Consider the following 22,884-nt stretch of genomic DNA (forward strand, 5'->3'; position numbering starts at 1 on the left):
GGAAAAGTGGAACATTGTGCAAGCAGCCATCAAACATCTGTTGGAGATTGCCTCAATAAAACTACTCCCAACAAGACAGTTCTCTGGCATCTATTCTATCTCCCTCATAATGCCAATGAAGCACAGACCTGGAGGGCAGTTTTGGATCTAAAGCATCTGAACAAAGTTATTTACCCAAAGTATGGAAACCCTGTTGTCAGATAAACCCACAAGCCTGACACCAGTCTTGACCTTTTCAATGGGCCCTGTTTCCCTACCAGTCCACCACTGAGAACAAGCATCATCAAATTCCACTGTCCAGACTGGAGAGGGCCTCACTTCAATGGTAGTCATCACTTAGCAACCTGCAGAAAGGAGTGCCTCTCAAGGACCTGCCTCAATTCATCATCACAACAGACACAAGCCTGATGGGCTTGGGTGCTCACTATGATGGCCACAACGTTCAAGGAACCTGGATTCTTGAGGAGGCTCATCACAGCATAAACTGGCTAGGGTTGAGAGCAGCACATCTGGTTCTGTAGCACTTCACAACCATAAGATACCTTCATTCAAGAGAACTGATAACACCACCAGCAAGGCACACATCCACTGTTGGAACTTGTGTTTGTGTGTATGTGTATCAGGTTGATGAGTCTCCTAACTGAGGCAGCAGATCTTCTCAACTGCATGGAGGTGCATCTGGAGTCCAGAGTGGTACAGTACACAACAGTGGTGCAGAATGTATAAGCAGACTGGCTCAGTCAACAGGAGGAGAGTGGAATCTGCATGTTTAAGTGGATTTGCTCACAATGGTGCACCATCATCAGTCCTGCCGCTTCTTCTCCCAATTCTTCACCCAGGTGGCAAAGGGCACAAATGCACTGAATTCTCCTTGGCCACTAAGCCTCCAATATGCTTTCCCTCCAACTTTTTTTGCTAGCTCAACTGCTGAAAAAGATCAGGGAAGAACAAGTGACAGTGATCCTGGTTGCTCCTTTTTGGCCAAGAAGACTCTGGTGCTCAGAAATGTGTGTTTCACAATGACATCTCCTTGGTATCTTCCAGCAAGGCCAGACCTCCTATCTCAGGGTCCTATGTTCCATTTTTACTCTCCATGGCTGAAACTGACCACATGGAGGATGAGCAGAAGCATCTCTTGAAGGCTAGTCTGCCTATCAAAGTCATTAGTACAATACTGGCTTTGAGATGCCCATCTACACTGTGCATATACCAATCCTGGATGTAGTTTTCCGTTGTGCACAGTGTTACAGTGATGCCACCCATGCAAGCCAGGTATTGCAGAGCTCTTTTCCTTCCTTCAGAGCAGACTCAAAATGGGTCTGAAATAGTCTGCATCATCAGGCATCTTCAGTGCTGTCCAGGAATTTGGCTGATCCACTAAGTGCCCATCCCTACTTAAAGCAATTTCTGAGGGGGGACAACCCTCATCAATCCACCAGTTGTACATCATTTTCCTTCATGGGATCTTTGTAAAGTTTTGACAGCGGTATAGAAGCCAACATTTAAGCTGCGACATCTGTGTCCCTGTGCATTATGTCTCTGAAAGTGCTTTCTACATCAATATGACAAATCCTGGAGCTCAGCATCCTGTCTGATTATGCATTTTTCATAAGGATAGAGTCATTCTATAGACAGATTCATCAGGCAACAAGAGCTTGTGTTACTGACCCTCTGTCCTTCCCCTTCATATTCCTCTAAGAGTGCTTGGGACTCTCTGCATGTGTGCAAGGCCTTAAAAGTATACCTTTATAGAATCAAGCCTTTTAGATAATCTGATTGCCTACTTGTCTCATTTCATCCTACAACACTAGGGGGGAAAGTTTCTATCATCACCGTTTCCAGATAGAATAGAGCATGAATTTCAACTCCCTGCATCTTCCTGTTCTGAGAGATATCACAGCTCACTCTACCAGGGCTGCAACCAGCAGCATTCTCTACCAATGCGCTTCTTCAGGAGGTATGTCAAGCAACCACAAGGGCTAGTCCCAATATATTCACAAAACATTATAACATAGATCGGCATGCCTCTGTGGATGCAGCATTTGGAAGGAGAGTGCTCCAGCAGGTCCTTCCATCAGTGTATGCAGTCAGTTAACCACCCAGTACATGGTCAGTTTCAGAACATCCCACTGAAGTTTCAAGGGAGGGAGAGACAACAACTTCCACTAAATTACAGTGTTTTCTGTCTTTGAGCAGTAGGGGGAGCCACTTCCCACTTAGTGACACCCTAACACCCAAGTAAAAACACTTTCAGTAAGACCTATAGTTTCATCTATTTGCAACTGTTGACAAATGCATGAGTATACATGGCAACATAGAGCCACATAAATTACCTTGACGTTTTGCTTCAATTTCCAGTTCCCCCTTTGGATCAGTTCTCTTATTGTTCAGCTGAGCACACAATAAATTGATTTCCATTAACAGACTTTGTCTATCTGCATTCTGAATGCAGTCCATAGCAGTTCTCTGAAATGTACCCTGTTATTATTAATCAGAAATAAAAAAAGATGAACAACAAATGAGCAGGCAACAACCCAATTCTATCTAGAATGAGTCTTCAGTATTCACAAAGATATATTTTAACAAATTCTTGTCATCTCAGGTAACTTATAGATTGCCTTTGTCAATCAACAGCACATAATACAAAATGAGTAGGCTTTCATCAACAGATCAATAATAAATATTTATCATTTCTGTGTAGTAATCTTCAGTGGCAAGTCTTCAGCTATTCTTAAAAGGTGTTTCAATAAAATAGTGAATAACAGAATTGCATTAGTACAATAGCATTAGACTACATCTTTAGCATGTTTTCTAAGAACCACTTTCCAATTTACATTTTAACATACAGAAAATAATCCTGTGACAGTGCAATTCTATACATGCCTACTCAAAAGTAAGTTCCAATGAGTTCAATGCGGTTTACTCCTGCGAAAGGGTGGTACAGGATCACACTCTAAGATGGAAGAGTTTATAAACACAACAAAATTGGAGAAATACTGAAGTTACGTTGAATCACTGGCACCACTTTAGCAACACAGAAGACATTTTCACATGTAATATGTAAATTCTTCCACACATACACTTTTGGACATGGGGGTGACAGGGAGGACTGTAGGAGCGATAAGCAGAACCACTGCCTGGATTGAAAACCACAATGTGAAAAGCAGCCTCTGTGCTTCATGTCAATAATTTAAAGATTTACAAAGAGAGAATCGCCATTTTCAGCATGCATGAGTGCATCTCACCTGCTCCTGAAGCCTCTTTTCAAGCTGATTCACTAGTGCCACTACATCTCTAATGCCTGCTTCAGCCAATTCTGTTTGAAATACAGCTAGAAGAACATCCTTTTCTTTTTGAAAGACTTGTTGGACAGCATACAGAAGTTCAGTTCTCCAGTCCGACATGCCTTCATAAGATTCAGATCCTGCATACAACTACAAAGGTATGAATGCAATTAGGTAGTTATATCAACATTTTTTGTTGTTAATTTGAACTGCTCTGTCTTTTAATTCATGCATGAGATTTAAATATATTATATACTACTGAAATCTCACTATACATGCCTTTGAAAGGCATTTTTTTTCTACGAAGAAAACAGCTTACTATTTTTCAACAAAAGTTGCCACTCATTGTTAGACAGAATTTAGCAATCTGGAACTTAAAGGATTCCCTATTAAACTAAAACACTGAAGCCAAAATGAACTAGTTTAAGGTAATGGTAAGATCCACCACCATCCCACACAAAAGTAATGGCAGTATTTCTTCTGAAGGCAGAGCCTTTCTCCTCAAGGGCATCATTCCAGAGGGTCCCGAATATTCGGTTGGGGGGGATGTTGACAATTGCCCCTGGATGGGGGCTTGAAAAGCCTTTGAGTATCTGTCCTGTCCTGAATCTTCCAATATTCAGTTCATTGCATGTCCATGAGTTCTATTATTTTGAGAGAGAGAAAAAAACTATGCCAGGGGGCACTTTTGGACACTGAGCAAGGGATGCTGTGAAGACCTTTTGATCGAGATCCCTCTTGCCTGATCAGATAAGGCCACATTCTGTTGTTGTCGGTGCACAGAAGTACATGACTGACAGGGAACATATGGACAAAGTGACACAGAGCTAGGTGTGACACCCTCAGCTCTAGCCAATTCACACTGTGATTTAGTTCTTCCTTCCACTGTACTTGACTGTTCCTGCCCTGACAATGTGCTCCCCAGCCTGTCAGACTTGCATCCATAGTGACCACTATTCTCTGTGGCTCAACTATAGGAACTCCCTTCATTAATTCCTCTCCTGATACACAACTGCAGTGCAAGTCGCAAAGGTGGTGTTAATCGCACAAATGTCTCTTAAAGCCTTTTGCCTTCTGGTAAGGAAGAAGCAACCACTATCTACTTTTTCCATGCCATGTATAATTTTATACACTTCTACCATGTAAATTCTATCATGTGGACAACACCATATTAGCATGTTAAGCATGGCATCTGGGGCCTGACACCTTCAACAATATTTGTGTTAGCTCCTATTTTTAATACAATCATAGAATAGTAGAGTTGGAAGGGGCCTATAAGGCCATTGAGTCCAACCCCCTGCTCAATACAGGGATCCAACCTAAAGCATACACAACTAAATTATTTTAGAAATAATTGAGTTGACTACACTCTCAAAATAGTTTTTGTTGGGATCAGTTATGCCTGCAGATCTAGAGAAGCTGAGCAGATGAGCTGTATTGCAACTTTGCATTCGTTTTGAATTATTGTGCTGGGTTCTACATCCAACTACATAATTCTCAACTTTCTGCCCTCTGCTTAATTAATATATATATTTATTTCACTTATCTAAAATTGTAATAAAGAGTATGGCCAAATTCAGAGCTTGATAACCTTTGTACGTCTGGTCACTCTTGACTTTTTGTTATTTTTATATGGCCCTTCTTGCTTTCAAATTCTTCAAAGGCACTTTTGAGACAAAGGTATTTCTGATGTTGCAGATTACTGTTTAAAGCTGAAAAGTCAGAAGCCCTGTTGGGTGTGCACAAGTTCTTGCTTACCCTTAAAGATCTTTCTAGACTGAAGACTTGTAAGACTATAATTCTATACACACCTTTTTGGGAGTAAGTCCCACTGAACTTAATAAGATTTACAGTATTTCTGAGTTCCCAATTTACATTTAGAAAGAATCTGATCTGTACTGTGTGATCTCAACTTACAATGGCTGAATTTTAGAACCACTTGCATATGATTTATCGAGGATCTTAAAGGAGTACACATTGAATGTTTCACAGTGACCTTTTTCTTCACATAAGTTCTCACACAGCCAAGAAAGTGGCTTAGCCAGCATGGATTTTTCACATTCTGCAATGTTAAATTGAAAATAACCCCCATGCCATTCTGATGCTTCCCATAAGCTCATTTCAAAACAAAATCTGACAAAACGTACTCCTGAACTCAGAAACACTTTCTTAACAACCCTCTACGTTTTCATGGTGATACGCATAACACTCAAAGAGAATTCAGAGTTCAAAGTCTAAAACAAGAGAAAAAAATCCAGACCCCTGTTGGACTTTTTTCTCTTTGTGGTCTTATAATTTGTTAAAATTAATTAGAAATCAGCCATGTTCATGGAGTACCTGTAATCATATTACTGACCTTGCCCCATATTCTGACCTTCATCTTCTGCAGTTTAAAAGTTTTTAAAATGCATGGCTGATTTTTAATTAATTTAAGAAAATTATCATTGGAGCCTGTGATAGCGCAGGCATGCTATAAGAACCAGCAGTGTTCTAAAAACCAGGCTAACAGCTGTTTAGCTTGGATAATCGGGGCCACACCCACACCAGACATTTATTCCACTTGAAATAGTCATGGCTTCCCTCAAAGAATCCTGGGAAGTTTGTGTTAGGAAACTCCTATTGCCTTGACAGAGCTTTAGTGGCCAGAATTGTTTAACAGTCAGCCCCTCTCTTTCCAGAGAATTCTGCTGATTGTAGTTCTGTGAGGGGAACAGGTCATCTCCTAACAAGCCTCAGCACCCTTCACAAACTATACTTCTCAGGATTCCTTGGGGGAAGCCATGACTGTTTAAAATACAATAAATGTCTGATGTGGGTGTGGCCAGGGACAGCTTTGGTTTAAATTTGGGTGGGGGGCTACATGCATTTGCTGTAGAAAAAAAAGATGGTGAAACCTCAAAAAATAATGATATTGTTAACAATATTTTCCTTTTGGAAAGGAAAGTGGCTTCCCCTCTGCCCAATGAACCAAATCTGCTCCCTCCCCGCCCCTTCCTCCCCCTCCTTTCCCCCTCTTTTCCCCCTCCCCCTCCGTCCCCCAGGTCAGTTTCACCTATCCTAAGTATGATTGCACAGAAGTAAATCCTACTGAACTCAATAAGCATCAAATTATCAAACCTCCCCTCCCCTCTTCCTCCCTTCTATCCCCTCCCCCCTCCCCTCCCCATCCCTCCATCCCTTCTCCTCCTCCCCCGTGGTCAGTTTCACTAATTGTAAGCATGACTGCATCGTAGTAAATCCTATTAAACTAAATAAGCATGCAAATGAGCAAACCTGCTTTTCCCCTTCCCCCTTCTCCCCCTCCCCCCCCACTTCAGCCCTCCCCCTTTCCCCCCGTAATCAGTTTCACCTATACTAAGCATGATTGCACAGGAGTAAAGCCCACTGATCTCAATAAACATGCAAATGTTCAATTAATTCTCAGCAAACTTGCACAGGATCCCATTTCTTATCTCCCAAACTAAAAAGCAGAGAAATTCACTAATAGGCAAAACCTCTTGCAGTTTAAGAACATTTCTATAGCCAATAGATATTTCCCTCAAACTTTAAAAAGCAGGGAAATTGGGGAGCTATAGTGAATGCACCAAGGGAGCAGAAGACCTGACCTTCTCTCTGAGATATTGTACTGCCCTACACATTTGTAAAAATGCAAATACAATTTGGGTTGTCTTTCACGTTCCAATTCACTTCTTGTGTAGCTTGGAAGAATTTGTTAACATGTGCCTCTGAGCATATGGTGAATGGTGGCAACACCTGCAATCAGGACTGCATCTCCAAAGATGGAGAATTACGTTTTTGGTATGTTTGTTAATGTTCTTACTTCGCTTCTCTACTGTTGTTACTACTGTTTCTACAGAGAATCTAACCTAGAAAATTATATTTCACTCATAATTCATCCTACAAATCCATGTCAAATGTAATTTTATTAATTTCAAAGCCTTTTTATTGGTCAATGTCATATGATGATGAAGACAGACTTTTTTTCAAAATGGAGGTTATATTCTATTTCTATTGCATTAACAGTTGAAACTGAAACTGCAGCCTTGATGTAAAATTAGGCTGATTACAATATGTTGCTACTTAAACAATGACTCTAGCTATTGGAAAAAACAAACTTGGCCTGCCCAAGTTGCATGTTTTCAGCCTGCTATGCTTAAACCACTCCACTTAAAGAAAGGTGGGCATGATCAATTAAAAACATAGAGCACACCTAGACATTTGCAAGAATTTATTTCACCTCCCACTGTTTTATCTTCTGCAAACTGAGACACTCCTCATGTCCATTGGAGACTATTCTGCAGAATAGTCAATGCCATTATTCCACAATTGTTTTTGGAGTTTTTTTTAGTATTGCAAAGTATTGCTGTATTTCAGAAACAGAACCAAGAGAAAATGATTTACTATAGGAAACTTCACTAAAATTGCAAAGTAAATCAAACATATTTAAAGTGACTATCTGAACTATATCAATTGTCTTAATTCTGTTGCTTCCTCCCTGCTAAACAAGATCAGCACAGCACATGTCATTTCTGTTATTTGGGGTGATTTCAGGTGTTGCTACTACTCACCATATGCTCAGAGGCACGTTACCAAATTCTTCCAAGCTGCACAGCAAGTGGATTGGACTGTGAAAGACCAACCCATATGGTGTTTGCATTTTTACACTTTTGTAGGACAGGACAGTATCTCAGAAAGGAGGTCAGGTCTCCTGCTCCCCTGGTGCATTCACTATAGCTGCCCAATTTCCTTGCTTTTAAAGTTTGATAGAAATATCTGTTGGTTATAAGTATGTTCTTACACCGCAAGGGTTTTTGCCTATTAATGAATCTAATGCTGATACAGACTGCCAAGTCTGAGCAGCTTTGCAATTATAATTACCTCAGTTTCCCTGTGAATCTGCATTTTGGTAATCAAATCCTTCAAAGATGAAACAGTGCTCAAGAAAGCCTTACGTTCTTCTAGCCAAGTTTCTGGCCCTTGTTTAAGAGAAAGTACATCATTTTCACTGTAAGGAAATTCTGTGAGCGAGAGCATCAGTGCACCTTCATGATGAATAGCTCTTAGCAATCCCTATAAAAAAAGGCACCAAATGCTGTTATAAAATCATGCTGTTTGTTGTTTACCATTTTAAGCAGATCACGACTTAGCTTCCCAGCACCAATCCTCAATGCAAAGATAAAGTGTCAGTCTAGATGTAATGGGAAACCACTGTCACCTACTATAAGCATAAACCTGAATTGAACCTTGGGCTTGGAACACTTTCCATACCCTCATCTTGCACAGCTGTAGATACTGGAAGCCTTCCCTTTTACTTCTGAAAAATCCACAATTCCTCATTAAGTTTGAGATTCTGGCTTGTTCTGAAACTGTAGATTAAAGAAACCACAGCTCCCTGAATTTGGAAATAAGGGGGAATTGTGGTTTATTTAAAGATGGGAGCAAAAGCTTCTAATCTCCTTCTTGTTATTCTCAAACTGGCCCAAAGCTCTGGCTATAACAAAGGGAAATGTTGGCTCCTGGAACACTATGTATGTATTTGTATCTTTACATCTCCATCTTCCTCCTACCCCCCTTCCCTCCACTCCCCTGTAATTTCTGTAACAGATGCTGCAAGGATCCTAGGCCAGGATTATTTTGTCTTAAAGGTCTCTAATTTACCTTTATTTTCTTTGGAAGAAAATCTGTTGAAGCTTCACTTTCATCTCCTACTCCTTCTGATACAGTATCTGATCCTTGGTTCAGTACAAGATATGCTCCTTGGCTCCAGTCTGAACTAGAGTCTAAAGTAAGTGATAAATAGGCTGAAGTTTGACAACGATGATAATGAATTCAATTTATCTGACTTTACCAGTGATCACAAATCAGTGGGGCAAATCTGGATGATGAAAACCGAAGCAGACTTTGAAGCACTCCAAAAGTATCCCCAAATTTGGTGTATGATCAATGAAATGGCAAATAGAGTTAATGCAAGTGCAAAGTGTTGCCCATTGGACCACTAACACCTAATTTCACATGTACACTAATGGAACTGGAATTTACATTGCCCCCTGTGATGTTCCTGTATTAATGTAAATATGGTAAGTGCTGTTTGTATAGAAGATATGTGGTAAGTGGAATGAAAGAGGAGGGGAGAGTAAATGAGCAGTAGAATGCTGGATGATTGGCTGAGTATTTGGATGGCTGAGAGTATAAATGGAAGGATGACAGTTGAATCTGGGTGGACATTAGTGGGTTGTTTGAGAGATGTTTGGTGGGGTTTTTGAGAGGAGATTGTGTGGAGAGTTGGTGGATGTGGGGAGAGTGTGGAGTTCGGATTAATACTAAGACAAGTATCACAGGAATAGATGAAACCATATGCTTATGTGCCTTTATAAAGTAATCTTGTTATTTCTAATATTTAATAAACACTATTTTGGTTTACCGGAGGCCTGATCCTTGGCTGGGGAATATACAGACCAGAGGGGAGGACAAGGTACTTACCAAGGCTGAAGGGAAACTGTAACAATTGGTGGCAGCGGTGAAGGGAAGAATATAACACCACAAGTATCCAGAGCAAACCAGAATTATATGCATTCTATATAGATCAAAGGGATTGGGACAGCTTAAGCACGCAGTCACAGAGGTAACCTGATTGAGAGAGACTCAGGCAGAGTCTCTGGGAATACTGGTTATAGGACGTGACTGGTGGTGCTGCCTAGCAGGGGGATCTGGTGAGGTCTGTGCTAGAGCGGAGAGAGAAACCATAAAAAAGGACAGTCCGGACTGGTGGAGTCCCTGGTGGTGCCTAGTGACAGGCAGTAGCCACGAGCAGGTAGGAACCTGACAGGGAGAGCCAGGGAAGGGCGTCACACCCCCACTCCCAAAAAAAGAAAACTTGGGGTCATAGTGGATAGTTCACTGAAAACTTCAAATCTGTGTAACATGGCAACTAAGAGTTCAGTTTTGGGAATTGTTAAACAAATTGAAAATTACCAGTATGATAATGGTGCTATATAAAGCTACGCTTGGACAAATGTGTATAGATCTGATTGCTCCATCTCCAAAAAATTATCATAGCACTAGAAAAAGTACCAAAAAGGAAAACAAAATAATCTAGGGTTGGAGCTAAAGGAGCTGGAACTCTTAGTTTAGTAAACCACAATTAAAGAGATATGTGATAGATTTTTATAACATTATGTATTGTGCATGTTTTTTCATCTATCAGATTACAATTTGGAGCACCCAATGAAATCTATCAGCAGTAGGTTTATCATGGACAAAAAGTATTTCTTCATATAAACAGTTTAATTATCAATTCACTGCCACAGGATATGGTGATGGCTGCTACCTTAAGATGGCTTTAAAAGGGGTTTGACAAATTCATGAGGGTTCATCAATGGTTACTAGCCATGAAAGTAATGGATGTTTTAGCTATGAAACATTTACCTATAAAGTTAGCTATGAAAACAAAATTATCTCCATGTCTAGAGGAAATTACCTTGAATAACTGGGGATATAAGGGGGAAGGACAGTGGCCTTCATGCCCTGCTTGAAGTGTTCCAATCTCATCACTACTGGATGCAGAGAGTAGGACTAGATGAACCCCTGCTCTGATGCAGAAGAACTGCTCTTATAATTATACTTTAATATATATATTACTTGGCAAAATTGTTTGTTGTTGTTGTTATGGGCTGTCATGTACCATGTTTCTATCATATGTTGCTCTTTGCTATAATGTGAACCACAATGAAATTCCGTGGAAACACGTGGAAAATGTATTTAAGAATGGGCTGGTTGGTGTTACTGAGAATGTAGGAAGCTGCTTTATAACAAGTCAGATCATTGGTCCATTTACCTCAGTATTGTCTGCAAGCAGATGGGGGGTATTCCCAGCCATTTCTAGAGATGCTGGGAATTTAACCTGGGACCTTCTCCATGCAAAGCAGATGTTCTACCACTGAGCTATAGCCCTTCTTCTTAAGTTATAGCAACCGACAAAATTATTCTCTTCTCACAAGGTAAGCAAGTTATTCTAAAAAAGTTAACTGATAAAATAAAGTTAACTGATAGCACTCCTCTAGAAAAGAAAAGGCAATATTCTCTTACCACTAGAGCATCCGCCTCTAGCATTAGAAGATGCAGATTGGGCTATGCCAGGGATCCCCTAAAATTTGGGAGGAAAAATCTAAAGGTCAAGAATGAGTTTATGGTAATAAATTTATAAACTGCTTTATAAAGAAAACAATAACAAAAGCAACCAGTACAAATGCCATTTAAAAAACATTAAATGCAACCAGACTCCATGATAATCTAAAAAGTTAACACAAAAGCAATGAACCAGCCCAGCTTAAATTCAGTTTGCTATTAACAATAACATCATCTCTGCTGTCCAATTTACAACTGCCACTGAAAGCTACAGAAAAAAAAGTCTTCAAGATGCACTTAAAATGTTAATGATAAATTTACTGTCACAGAATGTGGTGATGGCTACCAACTTAGATAGCTTTAAAAGTAATTTGACTTTAAAATGTTGATTCCATTAAATCCCTGGTCAACAATTAATTTTATAAGAACCCAATCCATGCCACAATATGCTACCATTAAGTTTTACTGTTATAGCTAAGTCACTAGATTTTCGACATACATTTTTCTTTTTCGGAAACTAGAGAACCAATTAGTATTCCTCAACAAGGTCAGATTTTACCCCCCAGGGCCTCCAGATGCTGAACCCTTCGCTGAACCCTTCAAAGCCCTCCCAGATCCACAGACCCCCCTTTTTTACACCCACCCTTGCCCCAATCCTTATTAATTGCTATACATCTGTATAAAATAAGATTCCATTGGACAACTATTTTCAAAAGCATCATTATGTGCTCCCTTCTAATAGCCACAGGTGCCACAAAAAGAACATGACTTGTATCAGCTATGGAGGGTTTTTATTTATTTATTATTTAATTTGTATCCTGCCCTTCCTCCCAGCAGGAGCCCAGGGTGGCAGTTATCAAGGAAAAGATGTGGCATTTATCCCACAGATCACTGGATTTCCCTGGAATGTTAGGGAACCATCTAGAAATTTGTTCTATAGTGATACAACTCTATAGTGCTCTGACTGATACAGTGCCTTAATGGCAAGCCCACTGAGAACTGTAGAAGCCATACACATCCCACCCTTGTTTAATGAAAAATGAAGTGATATGGCATTATATATAGCACACACCTCTTTATCTCTCAGGGCTTCTATGACATCCTTCAAAGTGTTGCATTCTTCAGTTAATTCCTGCACTACAATAAACTGCTCTCTTTTCAGTGCTTCTGATTCAGAGATATGCTGTGTCTCCATGTCCATTATTTCAGCTGCATGTAGCTCTTGCATTTGGTCAATTTTTTCACTGAACTTTCTTATGATTTCTGCAACTTCTTCTGAAGAACATCCATTCTGTAAATCAGTCTGGATTTCCTCATTTTTGACAGGAAGCTGTGAAGTTTGGTTGCAGCTGTTGAGGTGCAAGGCTTTCTCAGTCTGACATGATACATTGGTTCTACTGATACATACATCCTCTGACTTTTTAATGGTCTTTTCCTTTCTCACATAATCTTCAATTTTCTCTTCTGCCTCAGCTAGCTTGATCTTGGTTTGCTTTAGTTCTTCTTCAAGATGAAGCCAATTTATTTCTTTTACCTGCAAATGGATTAGAATTGCAGGTGCTGCAAATACCTTTTTCAAAGTATTAAGATGAAGATATTTGAAGCAGTTAGGGCCTTGTTAAATAGTTGGATTGTTATTGCTTGTAGCCAGTAGACATTACAATGTAACTCAAAAAAATAAGATAATTCAACAGTAAGTTAAATATATACCTTTATTGTGTGAGAGATGGGCAGTGCAACCCTCTCGATGGCTTTTGATACCATGGTATCCTCCTGGACTGACTCAACGGAATGGGTACTGAGGCATCATATTATGTTGGTTCCATTCTCATCTACAGGGCCATGTTCAGAGAGTATCACTGGGTGAGTACTCCTCAGGCCCCTGGCACTTGTGCCATGGGGTTCTGCAGGGTACTATTGTTTTCCCAGTGCTATTTAACATCTATATGAAGCCGATGGGAGTGGTCATTGAGTTTTGGAGCAAGGTATCATCAGCGTGCAGATGACATGTAGCTCTATTTCTCTATAACATTTGAATCAGGAGAGACTGAAAGCTCTGGACTGGTGGTTGTATGCAGTGATGGACTGAATGGAGAGACCAATAAGCTGTGCTTGAATCTTAGGAAGACAGAGAATCTTTGGCTGGGTGATTCCCATGTCCGGGAGATAGGCAAATTACCTGTTCTCATGGAGTTGCACTTCCCCTGAAGGAGCAAGTGCATAGCCTGGGGGAACTCTGTCACTAGAGGCTCAAAAGTATCTTCTATGGCTAGGAATGCCTTATACCAGCTTTGTCTGGTTTTTCAGCTACAGCCATTTCTGGACAGGGACAGCTTGACCACTGTAGTCCATGTGTTGGTAACCTCGAGGCTGGATTATTTCAATGCACTTTATGTGGGGCTGCCCTTGGGCCCAGTCTGGAAGCTCCATGTGGTGCAGAATGCAGCAGCCAGACTGCTGATGGGGACACATGGCCAACAACATGCGACACCATTGTTAAAACATCTGCACTAGCTACCCATCCACTACCAAGACAGATTCAAGGTCCTTCTCCCAAGTTAGCAAGGCTTACCTGACAACAAGAATTCAAGCCATCAGTGTCATTGGCCCAATCCTGTGGAATGCTCTGCCAATAGAGATTTAGCAGATCCCTGCTATTCTGATTTTTACATGCTTGCTGAAAACTTCTCTATGCCACCAGGCTTATACAGGCTATTGAGACAACCTCTTTCAACAATAGTTAATAATTTATTTCTAATTTTAAAATTTTATAAGGTTTTATTTTGTATTTATAGACATTGTAAACTGCTTTGGTTTTTTTTAAATTAATAGTGATATATAAATATTTTTATAAATAAATAAATGTAAGCCACTTTGTGAGTCTACTTGAAAAGCAGTATATAAATGCCTTAAATAAATAACTAATTTTCAGAAACTGCCATTGCTGAGGCCATCACAGGGAGAAGTAGAAGATATGTCTTGATGTGGAAAAATACAACTTGAAATAATTAATAATCATAATAATTAGTAATCATAATACCACCCTTCAACCACACAGCTCCCAGTCATTTATGAAAATACTACAAACAATCATTAGTGCAAAATGAAATAATTATTGTAATATTTATTTCTCACCATTAACTGCTCTTTAAATTTCTCTGCCTTTTCTCTGTAACTATTAAGTTCTTCCTTGGCGGCAGCAGACTCAGCTTTGATTCTCTCTACTTCAGGATCATTAGTCAGTATATTTCTTTCTTTGTTTTCACTCAATTCTCTTCCCATCTGCACAACAATATATATATATAAATTTGTGTGAATATAAGCCCAGTTATGTTGTATTTCTTTGCTGTTATAACCCCAATATCATGATTCCCCACATAAGTGACATAAGCTGTGCAAAAAAGTTTGAAGTAGTTAGCTTAGGTTGCTATCCAATGAAACTGGACCATGCACTTAAGGTAGCAGGATTTGGCAGTTAACTGGTTTCTGCAGCCTAGAATGTACAAATCTACAGCTAGGATTCAAACAGTCCATTTACAGCAAAATGCTTCTTTCTGTGTGCTAGAATCTGCCTTATATCCTGCTAAGGCTCCTTGCACTGAATCAGAAGCTGATCCAGAGACAGAGCCCATTGATTTTCAACAGCAGCCTTTGAGGGGCACAGGTAGTAGCTGTCAACAAGGCAGGGCAGGGCAGGGCAGGGCAGGGCAGGGCACTGTTTACTTGCCTGCACTGCACTGGCCTCCCCCTCTCTATAATTGGCAGCTACCCTGGCAGAAGAAGCCATGTAAGCGGTGCAACTCTGTCCTGCCCTGCCAACCGCTATTGGGCACAGGAGCTGTGGTACAAAAGGAACCACAGAATTCCCAGTGGGCATGTAGAAGTTCCACACATGGCCTTTGGAACCCATTCTAAAAAATAATAATAATGAATTAGATGAATTAGATTAGGAAGGTGTTGTTGCCTTGTTCAGTTATACAGGGAGTATTATTAAAATTATAATATTAAATAATTAAAAATAATTACTAATTAAATAAAATGATTATTAAAATAATTATTAAAATTGCCACCCTGGGCTCCTGCTGGGAGGAAGGGTGGGATATCAATCAAATAATAAATAAATAAGTAAACAAACAAATAAAATCTGTTAGAAATGACTATAGACTCTTTCTTGATAAGCAAAGCAACATACAAGCTTCCTAACAACTAAGAATTCTGTCCCTCATTATGCAGGGAGATGTAGTAAACTGTTGCAGGTACATTTTGGTCCCAGTTCATTTTCCAACATCATCACACCCATATTTTGTGAAAAGTCATCTGCTCCTTGTAGTAAAATTGAATAGCTATTTTCTGGCTACACACACCTGAACAGTATGTATTTTTTCTTGATTAGAACTCCTTGCTTTCTCTCTCTTGTTCTTTTCCTCTACTTCTGCTAGTAGCTGATACAGTTCAGTAAGTCTCTCTTCTTTTTCCTTTGCTTCCTTCTGGGCAATTTCCACCTTTGCTTTTTCTAGCTGCAGGTTACTCTGTGCACTTGCCAATTCGCTCTCCATCTCCAAAAGCTTATCTGATAACACAGACAATCTAGACACTGCGTCTTCTCCAGATGCGTTGTTTATTTTCTCTGTTGGAATAATTTTTATAGCTTCACTGGTGTCTCCTGAAACTGTCTGCATTTCTTGGAGAAGCTTACTTTGCTCCAGAACAACGTTCAGCTGAGCTTGACTCACCAGGGCCGCAGCAACTTTTTGCTCGAGTGTTTTTTCCAGCTCTGTTATTTTCTGTTTCAACACTGCCGACTCAGACTTGGTTTGCTCTTTTAAATCCTTGAGCTGACTGTAACATTGGTTTAGCTCTGAATCCTTTTCCTTAAGAGCCTTTTGAAGCGGCTGCAACTTTGTGTCTATGTTGCTAGAAGAATCTTTGGCATTTTCATCCACATAACCAAGTGGAGTTTCAATTTTTAACATTTTAGTTTTCTTCTGATTTTCAGTTTCTACTTTGATTGATCCTCCTATTCCTGCCATACCACTTTTCATCTGCATATTTTCATGTTTTCCTTCAATTTTTTCCTGTTCTTTCTTCAGTACATCTAGTTCTTTCTGTAACTTGCTCATTTTTAATTTCGTTTCTTCTAGTTCATTTTTTGCGACAGATACCTCTACATCATTATTTTCCACTTGTTTCACCAAAGCTTCTTTTTCTGCCAACACTATATCAAGCTGGTATTTTAAGTTATCTGCATCCTCTTGACTCAACGAAAAGTCCAGAGGTACCTTGTGCTCAATATTCGCCAACTCCTGCTGGAGTTTTTCAATAACTTCATTTAGCTGCTCCATTTCCTGCTCACTGTTTTGTTTCACACGCTCCTGATCGCTCTTTAAGTATTCTATTTGGGCCTCCAGTTCCCTTATGTGCTCATTTTTCCCCTCAATCACCTAAGTTTTCAAAGAAATAAAAATATTTAATAAAAAGAGGTAGACAGTTCTAGAATTTTTGCCAAACTACTTGTTTACATAAATTACTCTTTCTATTATCAATATATAATTGATTGAATAGTGCCAATCACTTCATCTTCACATGTAAGTTGGAAGAGTCAAATGTTTCTGAAAGTTATCTAAGAATTTTTGTTTACTGGAATGATGAGCTTCATAGAGTTTTTCCACTTAAATGTTCTTAAGAGTTCTGAAAATATAAAATTCACTGTATAGAGTTCAAAGCTACTACATGCAGGGCCAGGTCACTCCACACTACTTTAGTTCAATTAGGTCTCCAAATATATAAGCAACTGTGATTAATTTGTGTAACACTAATTCAATTGATATCTTCTCCATCAGAAATATTCCTATATCTCAACATCTGAGTTTCATTCTAAGTACTGAACTCCCATTCAACATTTGCAAAAAGAGCTCTCCAGGGTGTGGGTTGTTTCAACAAAACCACCAAATATATCCCCAACTACCAGAATTAAACATTGGTTTCCAAAGTTCAAACCACAAAAATAGATAAAGTAAGGACCCTGATCAGTTCCCTAAGTTCCAGAATCAGGGGGTAACTTCCACACCTTCTTACACTGATGAAGTTGCTATATTTTCTAATATATGGTTGGGGAAAAAAGCGAAACTTCTACAGTCAACTTCTCATATCTTTTTTTAAGGTGGGGTACACTGAAGGACACAAGAAGAGCCCTGTTGGATTTGGCCAAAAGCCCATCTAGTCCAGCATCTAGTTCTCACAGTGGCCAAACAGATTCGTATGGGAAGCCTGCAAACAAGACATGAGCACAATAGCGCGCTCCCTGCTTGCGATTCCCAGCAACTAACATTCAGAAGCATACTGAAGGAAGAACATGGCCATTGTGGCTAGTAGCCATTTGACTGAGAGAAAGGAAATAACATGGGACTGGTGATATTCAAGAACAGTTAAAATAGGTCTTCACAAAGCAATGGCTACTATATAGGTATGTAAGCTTTTATAGAAATAAAGGACTTTTCAAATTATTACTATTATTTTAAAAGACATTATTTGCCTGGTTTATTATAAAGAAAGCAAAATGATCCAAGGAATAAGTTGCAGCTGCACAATAAACAGTCCAAGATGTTATCTAAGAGAATTCTATATTGAAAGAGGGAAAGGTGCACAGACCAAATAAGAAGATTTAACTTAATCACTCAAGTTATTTAGAGGGAAATAAAAGTAGCTAAAGAGGGAAGACATGCTTTAGAAACATCAGAAAAAGGGTTTTAATAGTAGGACGCAAAGGGAGAAACAGAGAGAGGAATATAAAATAGGATGACTTTAAAAGACAAATGATGAGTAGCTGAAATATTGCCCTTCAAGAGATGACAGTGATCGGATTATAACAACTTCAAGAAGAGAATTCTGGATGGACTTTGGTCTGATCCAGTAAAGCTCTTTTTTTTTTGCTTTCTCAGCAAAAGATACAGAAAACATTTATTGGCAACCAAAACAATCCTAAAAATCACAACAGAGAAAAAAATACCTAGATGAACCAGAAAGGTCAGAAACTCTACATATTTTACATCTTATGGGAAACACTATAAGCCAAGATCTTTCTCTTTCCAAAAAGTATAGCAATTTTTGAAAATACACATAATTAAACCTAGTGACTAATCTCTCTTGCTAATGCAAAGGTAGTTCTACAGAGGACTTGCTTAAGTAATTTAACATGAAGAACAAATATATCTAAATGAGTAGGGGCAGTAGTGATCTTGGGTATGTAGTCATGAAAGGGGAAAAAAGTGGTACGCTAAAATTGAGAGACAGAAAGGGGACAAGAGTAAGACTTTTTTAGAAACCTGAGAATAGTGGGGAACCTGCTTTGAAGCAGGGAAAAATATGATTCACTGTATTTTGCCTTCCAAAACACTTTTATAGTAACTAAAATCAGCACAATGAAAACTATTTAAAACTGGTCTGGCCTTTACTTCACTATAAAAAATAGACACTGATGTTCTATCCTGAGTTTGCAAGAAGAATTCACAGTGACTTTCTAGAATCATGATTCGTTATGAAACATACTTTTGATGCAAACCTTTCTGGTAGGAATTAAGACAAAATCCAGCAGATGGAATTAGCATGCAATCCACTGTATAAATGCCATACTGAAGATAAGAAAACTCAGATTATCTAAATTTAAATTGTTCTAATTTCCTGCAGAGGTATTGTGACTAGAATTGCATAATTATATACAACTCCACAGAAATTACAGGTTACAATAACTGTATCAACAGAAAGCAGTATCTGTGAGAATTGTATTTTGAAAATCAGGACACTATTTCTAAATGTAGTGTGGCCTAAACCCTACTCTAACATTTAAGTGTTTGGATGAAACTGATGTCCTGACTTTACTATCTCATAATGTAAAGAGAGGGTCCCACAAAAGATTCCCAAAACCATGTACTTTGTTATTTGTTGTAATTTCAAGTTGCTGTTGCAGTTTTGAAATTTGTTCATGGAGTTCATTTATCTCCTGTTCCTTTTCCTGTATGATCTGTACAAATTTTCCAGCAACTGGATGATGACCCTTTATAGAAGTATCTTCAGGATTCTGGATAGCTAGTCCCAATTTTTCCATATCCTCCTACAGACAAAAAACAGCGGCAAAGAATGTAACTTTTGTTTCTCTCTCTAATTCTTTTTCATTTGCCATATAATATACAGAGATAAATGAATATGAATTTAAAAAAGAAAGCAGAATGTTATGCATTAAACGTTTAAAACCTCATGAGTTACAGGATATGTTCATTCAAGGGAAGAAGGAAGGAAAATACAGATTTCCTTTCCAGATAATTACCTTGAATAATTTATTCTCTTGCTCAAGTTCTTGTTGTCGTGTAGTTGACTCTTTGTGCTGGATTTCTAATTGCATATGCAACTGTTGTACTTCTTCATTTTTGTTTTCTAGCTCCTCACGAAACTGCTCTAATTGTTCTTCAAGATTTATGATCTATATACCCAAAATAAGTGGCAAAGGGATAATTTCTTTTAAACAAGCCATAAAAAGCACATAAAATTTAGCAGACTTATGATTAAGTTTATTTTAAGAAACAAGCTTCTGTATTTAATTTCTAGTTTAAAATATTTTTTGGTTCCTCAAATTTACAATGAACCTGAAAAAGTAAGGATGTAGGTATGAATCAGTTATTTTATCCTCAGTATACACTATGGGTACACACAGCCTGAAAATAGTGGCTATGTAATGCCTGGTGAGGTGGGTGAGTAGGCATGCTAGCGCTTGCCTTTTGACTAGGTTAAAGGGCTCCCTGAAAATGTTGATAACGTGCCTGCTCCTGGCTGGTGGACCTGAGCGGGAAATATTTGGCTCTGATCCACCAGGTGGGATAAATAACAGGAGGGCCCAGGAAAAGAATCAATCACTTTCTGCTTCAGAGACAGACAGCAGCAGGGGCCTTCGGGGCTGGGATATAGTGTCAGAAACCACTACTTGCCTCCATAGCAATAAGGAGACAGGGCCTCCAGGAAGCAGCTTCAATTTTGAGGCTCTAGTTGTGGACAACTCTTAGAAGGCTAAGCATTAGGAAGCCTCCTGGCTGAACATGCCTCAAGACTGGGAGGCAAAGGCAAATGATCAAGAGCTATAGTAATAGCACCTTTGCATGCGGAAAAGGTGGCATCAATGGTAATTCTTGAGTGGTGGTGCTGGTGGCTCAAGAAGAGTCCAGTTGGCTGTGTTATATGTTAACGTACGGCTGGCTTCTGACTTTTTGTTCAACAGCATTAATGCTTTTGGTTAAATGCTGTATCCTTGCCATAACCCCAGTAGCAAGGCCAGGCTAGTTTTGTCTCAGTCCCATGGTGTCATACATTGCTTGTATCTGCTTGCTCCCCCAGGCTAATGTAGCACCACTGCTCATGTGTGTGTTGTGCTCCTTCATCCTCTGATAAGTTAGGATCCTAGTGATGGATTCCAAAGCCAAGAAGGCATAAGTTGGCATGGCTTGGTGAGCAAATAACTAAAGCAGTACTTTTGGAAATGTACCAAAAGGAAGAGAATGGAAGAAGAGAGGTGAAGCGAGAGTTGAATAAACAAGGGCCAAATTTCTAGATGTTGCTTTGAGTGGGGTGTGTGTGTGTTTTAGCTGAATACTGTGCCTCAGGAAAGTTGCTGATTCAGCAGAATCACTTCTTCAAGTTCCTTTGCATTCCTTAAATTAGTTCCTAAGTACCTGATAACCTGCGGCTACCATTTCCTTGGACCAATGTACAAATTAACGGGCTCACAGACTTTTTGCCAAACCACTCCTGAAAGTACAAGGCCTGACAGAAATTTGTGTGCCCATTTGTCTGTGGCTGAGTTAGTGATGCCTGAATGGGCATCCTGAGTTGTATTGGGAAGATGCATTGCATTTGTTGGACTTGGCTGGAGAACATCAGGGCAGGCTCGACAGCAATACCAAACATTCCTTGGGGCTCCCAAACTATTTGGTTGAAAATACATTTGCAACAAATTGTACCATTGGTATCACCTGAAGGGTGATTTTCTTAGGTTGTCCGACATCACGTGGGGATATAGCGCCATCTAGCGTCCAAAGGCAAGAATGGATCGAAGTCAAGACCTGGGGCATCGAGCCCCTCCCACTCCAGTTCATTCGTGACGAGACCGAAGTGAGAGACATATCTGACAAGACATAAAAGGCCAACGGGCCTAACAGCAAGGAAACAGTGTCCCAAAACATGACCCAAAGATCGCAAGCATATTAAACAGGTCCAAATTGGTCTTGACTTGGTAAAAAAGTTTAAATATTATAACACTGAAGAGTAATAAGTGGTAAGGTAGCAAAAAACCCCAAATCCTCCAAAAAGGGAGGGCCGTGATGTTGGACTACCTAAGGAAATCACCCTTCAGGTGATACCAATGGTCCATTTTCCTTAGGTAGTCCGACATCACGTGGGATGTACCAAAGCAGCCCCTAATAGGGAGGGACCGCCTCTTGGCTACTTAGCAGAAATAACCTGTTGTAAAACACGCCTCCCGAATGAGGCATCAGCAGAAGCATCACAGTCTATCTTATAATGTCTTATGAAATAATTTGGGGTAGAACATACAGCCGCTCTGCAAATCTCTGCTAGAGGAGCATTGGTTGCGAAGGCAGCCGTAGTGGCAGCTGACCTAGTGGAATGTGCCGTTATGTTACGAGGCACTGGCAGCTGAAGGGACTCATAGGCCAATGGAATACAGGCACGCAACCAACAAGATAACGTAGAGCTAGACACCTTCTGCCCCAGAGTACGCGGGTGAAAGGATACAAATAAGGAATCCGTTGACCGTATGTCCTGGGTGCAAGACAGGTATGTCTTGAGGGCCCTCCAGACATCTAGCGAGTGCCAGGCCTTCTCGAGTGGATGAACAGGATCCGGACAGAACGAAGGCAAAACAATGTCTTGGTTACAGTGGAACGCCGAAATGACCTTGGGACGGAAGGAAGGATCTAGACGTAGTACCACTGAGTCATTATGGAAAATACAGAGATGGCGGGCCGAGGACAGTGCCCCCAACTCTGAGATTCTTCTCGCCGAGGTGATCGCCACGAGGAACAGGACTTTGAAGGCCAAAAGACGTAAAGGCACAGATCGAAGGGGCTCAAAAGGAGGGCGCTGCAGGGCTTGCAGGACCTTCGATAAACTCCATGAAGGAAAGCGATGACAAACTGCTGGCGACAGTAGGACGGCCCCCTTCAAAAAAACGTTTGACCAGTGGGTGTGAACCCATAGGAATAGTAGGAGATGTGACGGAGAGAATAGATGAAATGGTGGCGGCGTAAGGTGTTAGATTTCAGTCCCATCTTCAGGCGTCTATGTAAAAATTGCAGTAGATGTTGAACCTTGGCCTGAGATGGTAGAACGTTTTGAGAGTCACACCAACTAGCGAAGGTAGTCCAGGTGCTCTGGTAGACCCGAGAGGTCGACTGCTTTCGAGACGCAAGAATTG

The 22,884-nt window shown here is 40.0% G+C and overlaps 1 protein-coding gene across 14 annotated transcripts in view; it reads right to left on the reverse strand.

Moving 5' to 3' along the window:
• The window catches only part of AKAP9 (A-kinase anchoring protein 9), a 157,814-nt gene that overhangs the window by 19,415 nt on the left and 115,515 nt on the right, over window positions 1-22,884 (reverse strand). For 13 of the 14 annotated variants that reach the window (XM_061587925.1, XM_061587919.1, XM_061587928.1 and 10 more), the window contains 10 exons: window positions 19,729-19,881; window positions 19,336-19,515; window positions 15,773-16,849; window positions 14,544-14,690; window positions 12,481-12,942; window positions 11,370-11,427; window positions 8,943-9,064; window positions 8,163-8,354; window positions 3,246-3,434; window positions 2,334-2,478 (listed from right to left, as the gene is read on the reverse strand). In XM_061587925.1, the coding sequence (XP_061443909.1) occupies window positions 2,334-2,478; window positions 3,246-3,434; window positions 8,163-8,354; window positions 8,943-9,064; window positions 11,370-11,427; window positions 12,481-12,942; window positions 14,544-14,690; window positions 15,773-16,849; window positions 19,336-19,515; window positions 19,729-19,881 (2,725 nt within the window). The remainder of the gene's footprint in view (window positions 1-2,333; window positions 2,479-3,245; window positions 3,435-8,162; window positions 8,355-8,942; window positions 9,065-11,369; window positions 11,428-12,480; window positions 12,943-14,543; window positions 14,691-15,772; window positions 16,850-19,335; window positions 19,516-19,728; window positions 19,882-22,884) is intronic. The other variant, XM_061587926.1, reaches the window with a different exon arrangement.

Source organism: Rhineura floridana, chromosome 10 (genome assembly GCF_030035675.1).
Source record: "Rhineura floridana isolate rRhiFlo1 chromosome 10, rRhiFlo1.hap2, whole genome shotgun sequence".
NCBI lineage: Eukaryota > Metazoa > Chordata > Lepidosauria > Squamata > Rhineuridae > Rhineura > Rhineura floridana.